The following is an 8,920-nucleotide window of genomic DNA, read 5'->3' on the forward strand; positions in this document are numbered from 1 at the left end:
TCAGATCTTTTAGAAATTTAGCATATCTTGGCATTCCTGAAATCACATCAATGAATTGAAAATTGACATTTATTTGTTTAAACATATCCAAGAATTTGGATTGCTCGGCTTTAAGTATCTCTTTTCTCATTTTACTCGGGTATGGAAGTGGTGGTTGGTATGGTTTAACATAAGGCTTTGCCTTTACTGTGTTATCTTCATTAACCTTTTCAACTACCGGTTCTTTTTCCTTCTCTTGCTCAGGCTGTGGTGCCTGTGAAGTAGGAATAGAGTAATCGGAAATTACTGTTAAATTTATACAAGCTTATTTTTAAATTCATGTTGTTCTTTTCTTATTCTTTGGATTCTAGAAAATGCAGGTTAAAAGGTTAACTGGAAAGGATTTGCATTACAAGCTTTTACAAAGTCAAGGGGCTCTTTCTGGACAAAGTAATTTTGTAGCAGCTTAATGGACTTCTTAGCAGATTGGGCTAATTTATTACTTTGGGCTCAAGGCTTTTTTTTCTTCATATATATCATCAAATCAAGAGCTAGGGTTAAAAAACAACACACACACACATTCTATTTTTCTGTTGATCATCATTTTCTCTCATCCAGCAACCCTAATTTTGATATTGTTCAGTTTTCTCTTCATCTTATTATACAATCACTCTCTGTGATTGTAGTTTTCTATAATTTGTGAGTTTAGTGAGTTGAATCAGATTAAAACTTATTCTTCATATTGATGTAATCAACTTTGGATTTATGAATATTGGTTGAGATCGTGTTTGTTTTCATAGATTTGTTTAATTTTACATGGTATCAGAGCTTAGGATTGCTTGATTAGTGTTCGATTGCTGTGTTTTCTAGGGTTTGTTCATCTTTTCTGTTGAACAAAGTTTCTAGAAGGTTTTTGGTGATTTATTCTCTTTCATCATCTTATTGGGTTCGATTTTAGATCTGTGGCATCGGTTATTGTTTTTGTTCATGATATTGAAGAAACCCTAATTTTCTCAATTAAGGTTAGGGTTTTCAAGTCTTCCGCTGTTTATCTTCTTGTTTCTTCTACTGTTGTTATCTACAAAGGGGAGTCTCGAATTTACTCGTGTTTTTATACCCATTATTGACTGAATCATCGTGCCCAACTCTTGATCTGAGTTCATAGAAACTCATGAATACCTGATCAAGCACGGTTTAAGATTCTTGACCTCTATTATTGCTGTGTGTTATTTTACTAATTCTGCAGACTGCTTGGTTAGTAACCATTTTTTTGCTGGAGTATTATAAGTTGTTTCTTTCCTTTACAGGTGTCTGGCCAGTGATTGATGTTGTGAATGTGTTATTTATGCTTTTTAATTCTGTGTTTTTATTGGTGTTTATTTGTTTAGTTGCTTAATCTTGTTCTTTTTAGTGATTACTTCTATTTGTTTCTGTTTGTTATTCTGTTAAGATGGCTGATGGTGCTATTACTATGATTAATAACCTTGATTTTGGGGATCCATTGTATTTACATGCAAGTGATACAACTACTGGAACACCTTTTATTTCTATAAAACTAAAAGGTACTGAAAATTATAATATTTGGAGCAGGTCTATGTTATTGGCTTTAGGTACTAAAAATAAACTTGGTTTTATTAATGGATCTTTACAAAGACATGCAACAGATGTTACTCTTCAAAATCAATGGGATAGGTGTAACAATGTTGTACTTTCATGAATACTTGGGTCAATATCTGATGAACTTTATTCTGGTCAAATTTTTTCTAGTAATGCTACTCATGTTTGGAATCAGCTTAAAGAGACTTATGATAAGATAGATGGTTCTGTTATTTGTAATCTGCATCATAAGATGAATTCTATTAAACAAAATGATAGTATTTTGTCTGATTATTATCATAATTTGAATAGTTTGTGGAAACAATATGATTGCATGATTGCTGGTCCTGCTTGTACTTGTGGTGTTGCTTGTACTTGTCCTGCTGGTGTGTTTGCTAAAGAACAAAGTAAAGTTCAAAAGTTAATGCAATTTTTAATGGGCTTAAATGATTGTTATGTTTCTGTTAGAAGTAATATTTTGTTAAGGGATCCCTTGCCTGATGTGAAAAGTGCTTATGCTCTCTTGTCTAGGGAAGAATCACATAGGAATCTTAATTCTAAAGAAAATGTGGTCACTAAAACTCAAACATCTGCTTTTATTGCTCAAACTTTTAATAAAGATGCTAATCCTAACAATAATAACAACTCTAGATTTAACAATAGTAGAGGACCTAATCAGAACTTAAAATGTAAAAAATGCAATAAATTAGGTCATACTATTGATAGATGCTTCGAGATTGTAGGATATCCACCTGGGTTTAAGAAAAACTTTAATAATAACAATAATTATAAACCAAATCAGGGGTATCAAAACAATTTTAAAAGTGTTTCTAATAATAGTACTGCTTCTAAAGAAACTAGTACTAGTTCTCCTTCTCTGTCTTTTTCAAATGAACAGATGATGAAGCTTCTCAGTCTTATAAATGATTCACCTGATACTGTTAATACTCAATCTAATATGGTAGGTACTTTTTTCAATTGTAGTGTGAAATTTTATTTAAACTTTAATAAATTCTTTAGTGCTTCCAATCTTGAGTCAAAACATGTTTTTAAAGGATGGGTAATTGATTCATGTGCAAATCAACACATGACTTTTTCTGAAAAAGGTTTATTTAACCTTGTTAATATCTCTGATCTAAAATTAACTGTTGGTCATCCAAATGGAACTCAAGCTTTAATCAAAAGTATTGGAAATCTGAAAATTAATAATCATATAACATTGTTTGATGTTCTTGTTGTGCCTGAATATTGTGTCAGTCTTATGTCTGTTTTTAAATTGTCTAAAGATAATAAAGTTAGTATCAGATTTGATGATAAAAAATGCTATATTCAGGATTTGATGGACTTGAAAATAAAAGGGACTGGTAGACAAGATGGTGGATTATATTTGTTAGATAGTTCTGATGATTCTTCTTTTACGGCTAATAATTGTGTGAGTAATTATCATGCTTCTTGTAAACTTTGGCATGCTAGACTTGGTCATCCTTCTGACCAAGTTCTCAATGTTCTTAAAACTAAACTTTCTTTAAAAGGTGATCTAAATACAGAACCTTGTGAAATTTTTCATAAGGCTAAACAAACTAGGTTACCTTTTCCTCTAAGTGAACAAAAAACTACAAGCCTTGGTGAAATAATTCATCTTGATTTGTGGGGTCCATTTAAAATTCAGAGTAAAGAAGGTTTTAAATATTTCTTAACCATTGTTGATGATTACTCTAGGGCTATTTGGATCTATATGCTTAAAAGTAAAGAAGATGTGCATGATAATGTGTTCAGTTTTGTTCAACTACTTGAAAATCAATTTACTAAAAGGATTAAAATTATTAGGTCTGATAATGGAACTGAATTTCTTAACAATAAAATGGCTGATTTTTTGAAAACTAAAGGCATTATTCATCAAACCACTTGTGCTTACACACCTCAACAAAATGGGGTTGTTGAAAGGAAACATAGGCACTTGCTAAATGTAGCAAGAGCCTTAATGTTTCAAGGAGGATTACCTTTAAATATGTGGTCTGAATGTGTTCTAACTGCTTGTTATTTGATTAATAGGACTCCTACTGCTGTGCTGAATGGAAAATCTCCGTATGAACTTATTTTCAAAACTGAACCTAACCTCTCATATATTAAGTTCTTTGGTTGCTTGTGTTTTTCAACTGTTTTGAATCCTTCTGATAAATTTAGTAGCAGGTCTATCAAATGTATTTTGATTGGTTTTTCTAGTGTCAAAAAAGGTTATAAACTTTACAATTTGGATGATAAAAGTGTTTTTTTCTCTAGAGATGTAAAATTTTATGAAACTGTTTTTCCTTTAAGAATGAAACCAGTTGATGAAAAACAAAATGATAATGATTTGTACAAAATGAATTTCTTTTACCAAATATTTTTAAGCACCAATGACACTTCAAGTCCCTATGATGAAGAGAGGTCTAATAGTGATGGTCTCTTAATAGAAATAACACTTGGATTATTACTGACCTTCCACCTAATAGAACTCCAGTTGGTAGTAAGCGGATTTATAGGATCAAATATAAATCTAGTGGTGAAATTGAAAGATATAAAGCTAGACTTGTTGCTAAAGGTTATAGTCAAAAGGAAGGAATAGATTATGATGAAACCTTTTCTCCTGTGGTCAAACATGTTACTATTAGATGTTTAATTACTATTGTTGTGCAGAATAATTGGCCTCTTTTTCAACTTGATATTAATAATGATTTTCTTTATGGTGACTTAAAAGAAGAAGTTTATATGACGCTCCAAGACAATGGAATGAAAAATTAAATTCTGCTTTGTTTCAAAATGGCTTTACTCAAAGCAAAAGTGATTATTCTTTATATGTGACAAACTGTGGTGATGTGTTTATTGATTTGCTTGTTTATGTGGATGATATTGTTATTACAGGTAATAATATGTCTGAAATAGAAAAATTTAAAACTTTTCTAAAGTCTAAATTCATGATAAAAGATCTAGGAAAATTGAAATACTTTCTTGGCATTAAAATTTTAAACACTAATCAAGGTGTTTGTTTGTCTCAAAGAAAGTACTGTTTAGAACTTTTAAATGATTATGGTTATTTAGGTGTTAAACTAATTGGTTCTCCAATTGAGCAAAATTTGTGTGTTGCTTGTGAACCAAGTGAAAAGGATCATTTCATTTCCAACTTAACTGAATATCAAAAGTTAGTTGGAAGATTGATTTATTTGACTTTAACCAGGCCTGATATTTCTTTTGCTGTTCATGTTCTTAGTCAATATATGCATGCTCCATTGCAATCTCATTTAAACCTTGCTTTTAGAGTCTTAAGATATCTTAAGAGCTCTCCTGGGAAAGGTTTACATTTGATGAAAGGCAATGATTTTTCTTTATATGCATTCTCTGATTCTGACTGGGAAAGTGTAAATTGAATAGAAAATCTATTACTGGTTATCTTGTCTATTTTTGTGGATCCTTAGTTTCTTGGAAAAGTAAAAAACAAGTTGCAATCTCCAGGTCCTCTGCTGAAGCAGAATATAGGGCCATAGCAACAACTGCTTGTGAAATTATTTGGTTAAAAAATTTACTTCATGATCTTAACATTAAGATCAATTTACCTGTTGATCTTTACTGTGATAATAATTCTGCTATGCAGATTGCTTCAATCCCAGTTTTTCATGAAAGAATAAAACAGTTTGATATTGATGTTCATTTTATAAGAGATAAAGTTTGCACTGGTGTTATAAGACCTGAAAGGGTTGATTCACAAAATCAATTGGCTGATATTTTAACTAAATGTCTTAGCATAAGACAACATCATTTTCTAGTTGAAATATTGGGTTTAATTGATTTATTTAAAAATAAGCTTGAGGGGGAATGTTAAATTTATACAAGATTATTTTTAAATTCATGTTGTTCTTTTCTTATTCTTTGGATTCTAGAAAATGCAGGTTAAAAGGTTAACTGGAAAGGATTTGCATTACAAGCTTTTACAAAGTCAAGGGGCTCTTTCTGGACAAAGTAATTTTGTAGCAGCTTAATGGACTTCGTGGAAGATTGGGCTAATTTATTGCTTTGGGCTCAAGGCTTCTTTTCTTCATATATATCATTGGATCAAGAGCTAGGGTTAAAAAAACAACACACACATTCTATTTTCTGTTGTTCATCGTTTTCTCTCATCCAGCAACCCTAATTTTGATATTGTTCAGTTTTCTCTTCATCTTATTATACAATCACTCTCTGTGATTGTAGTTTTCTGTAATTTGTGAGTTTAGTGAATTGAATCAGATTAAAACAGATTCATATTGATGTAATCAACTTTGGATTTATGAATATTGGTTGAGATCGTGTTTGTTTTCATAGATCTGTTTAATTTTACAATTACTGGCATTTCAGGTGGTTTAAGTGTTATACCACTTCTCTTGGTAATGGCTTTAGCTGCTTCATTTCGGGGGTTAGCATTTGTATCACTAGGTAGACTCCCCGGTTTTCTTTCACCAATTAACCTTGCTAGGTTACTTACTTCTTGTTCCAGATTTTGGATTGAATCTTGTTGATTTCTAAATGCTTGAGCATTTTGTTCATTAGTTTGTTTCTGAGATGTAACAAACTGCGTTTGAGATTCAACTAGCTTTAAAACCATGTCTTCTAAATTTATCTTTTTCTCTTTGGTTTGTGGTGGTTTATTAATGTAACCAGGTCTTTGCTGATTATAAGTATTGTTGGATACTTGTTGATTGCTAGGACCTTGTTGGTTGTTGTGTTGGGCATTTTGGTTGTAAGGAATGTTTTGATTGTAGTTTGGCCTTGGCGGTTGATAATTATTTTGATAATTATTTCCCGGCCTTTGATTTATGTATGAAACATTCTCTCTTTGTTCCATAGTTTGTTCAACACTGAGACAATCTTTTGTCAAATGTGGTCCTCCACACTGCTCACAACTGATTCGTATTGCGTGAATATCTTTAGTCATCTTTTCCATTTGTTTTTCAAAAGAATCTACCTTTGCAGAAATGAAATCAAAGTCATGGCTAGAATCGGCTCTAGCCGCTTTAGATGAATGAAGAATATCTTTTTCTTGAGGCCGCTCATGCGAGTGGGAGGCTGTATTATCAATAATCTTGTGAGCTTCAGTAGCGGTTTTCTTCATAATGGAATCATCAGCGGCTGTGTCGATGTCTTTTCGTGTAGCGACGTCGACGCCTTTGTAAACTATTTGAACTATTTGAAAATTGTCTAAACCATGTTGAGGACATCCTCTCAACATCTTTTCGAATTTTGTCCACGCCTCAAATAACGTTTCATTTGGCTTTTGTACTAATGTGGCAATTTCTCCTTGAAGTCTTACGGCTTTAGATGCCAGAAAGAATCTTTGAAGAAATTTCTCAACTAAAACATCCCAAGTATCAATCGCTCCTTCGGGTAATGATTCTAACCAATCTTTAGCTTCTCCCTTTAAAGTCCATGGGAACAACATAAGATAGATCGTTTCATCCTCAATTTCTTGGATTTTAAAAAGAGCACAAATCATATTAACAGTTCGAAGTTCTTCGTTTGGATCTTCTTTTGTTGTACCACTAAATTGGCACTGATTAGTGATCATGTGTAGGATTTGTCCTTTGATTTCAAAATCTGGAGGTCTAACTTTTGGCTGATTAATGGCATGACCTTGGCCCGTGCGTGTGGCTCTCATTCGGTCTTCCATACTTTGAAGTTTTGGATCTGCCATATCTTGAATAGTTGAATCCAAATCACTAAAAGATTCTGATTTAACGATTTCTTCCTCGATAACCTCTGTTTGAATAATTTGTGGTTCAGGAGGAATGATTAGTGGTTCAGGATCTCTGAATTGTCCTTGAATATCCTCCAGGTCCTCAATTGTGAAGTCGGGTTCAAAAAATGGATTATCGAAAATTTGAATTGGAGTACTTGTATGACTAGAGGATGATTCTAAAGAAAAATCCACGGCGATAATATTGGCTAGATGTCTTGATCGAGTTACAGGTGGTGAACATATGAAAGATGGTGAACGTTTCGCTCGGTGCATTCACAGAATATCCTATTAGTTATAAATATAAAAATTATATAAGTTATCAAATTAATAGACTTTTTTGATTTTGCCCACGTTTCGAATAGCCAAAAGATACAACAGGTAGCCAGGACCCTTTAAATCGAAAATCCACAACTCGCCACTAACAAATCCAACTATTACTACGAACCAGAAAATTGGCTTCAATTAATTTAATCGCTTACAATAATTTTTTTCTTCGAAATTTTGAAATAAAAATCTATGTCCTAAAAAACTAGAGCGTAGAAATGAAAAAGAAAAAGTACGTCGAAAAACAAGAAGTCGAAAAATAAATGTCAAAAAACAAAATAAAACTAAAGTTTTACGTTTAAAGCTTAGCGTCTAAAAACTTAAAACTAAAAGTTGCCACTAAAGTCTTAAATCTAAAGGAACTAAAAATGCAATTCTAAAAGGAAATCGGCAATTACTTATAAGAAACTAAAATCTATTAAAAATTAAAGTGAAAAAGCGATGTCGTAAAATTCTAAGGCTTTTAAAATCTAGTTCTAAGAAAAAGACCTTAAGGGAGGATTACGGCAAAACTTAAAAACTAAACTTAAACTAAAGCGAAATGAAACAATTAAAAAGATACAATTAATAAAAAGATATATTACAAAAATGATAAAAATAAAATTTTATATAAAAATATTATTTTTATATTATTATTTTATAAAAATATTAATTTATATAATTAATAATAATAATAAAACTTAATATTACTAATTAAAATTAAAACTAAATACTAATTATTAATATTTAAATTAAAACCCTAATTATATTAAATAATAATAATTAAAAACCATAATTCGTATTAAATGCGTCATAGGTTTGTCTGTCAGAGCAACTCATGCGATCGCATGAGTTTTGGTCTTCTAGGTCATGCGATCGCATGGTCCAAGAATTCCTGAATTCACTCGGGCTTTTAACAGGCTTCGGCCTAAATTTATTTTATTTATTATTATTTGATTTTAAATTATAGAAAATATAAGATTTATATAAAATAAAAATAAATTTATATTTATATTTTAAAAACTTAAAATAAAAACGCTTTTTAATTTTATAAATAAAAATCTTAAAAATAAATAAATAAATAAATAAATAAATATATATATATATATATATATATATATATATATATATATATATATATATATATATATATATATATATATATATATTATTTAAACACCTATCTAAGTAGATATATATATATTTATATTTTTATATTTATATTTAAAACTTATATATAAATATGTTTTTACTAAAATAGATTAAAATATATAGCGTTCCGCTTTCGGCTGGAAT

The 8,920-nt window shown here is 30.6% G+C and overlaps 1 protein-coding gene and 1 non-coding gene across 2 annotated transcripts; both read left to right on the plus strand.

Moving 5' to 3' along the window:
• The first annotated feature begins 353 nt into the window (after nucleotides 1-353).
• On the plus strand, nucleotides 354-4,356 carry LOC139841333 (uncharacterized). The gene is made up of 6 exons (XM_071831556.1): nucleotides 354-429; nucleotides 1,287-1,339; nucleotides 1,430-1,482; nucleotides 1,570-1,684; nucleotides 1,772-4,156; nucleotides 4,252-4,356. Exons 1-6 carry the CDS (start codon nucleotides 354-356, stop codon nucleotides 4,354-4,356), a joined length of 2,787 nt encoding a protein of 928 aa, XP_071687657.1.
• Nucleotides 4,357-6,785: 2,429 nt separating this feature from the next.
• LOC139845803 (small nucleolar RNA R71) lies at nucleotides 6,786-6,892 on the plus strand. The gene has a single exon (XR_011758559.1). It is a non-coding gene; the product is annotated as a small nucleolar RNA R71 (small nucleolar RNA).
• Nucleotides 6,893-8,920: the final 2,028 nt, after the last annotated feature.

Source organism: Rutidosis leptorrhynchoides, chromosome 4 (genome assembly GCF_046630445.1).
Source record: "Rutidosis leptorrhynchoides isolate AG116_Rl617_1_P2 chromosome 4, CSIRO_AGI_Rlap_v1, whole genome shotgun sequence".
NCBI classification, from domain to species: Eukaryota; Viridiplantae; Streptophyta; class Magnoliopsida; order Asterales; family Asteraceae; genus Rutidosis; species Rutidosis leptorrhynchoides.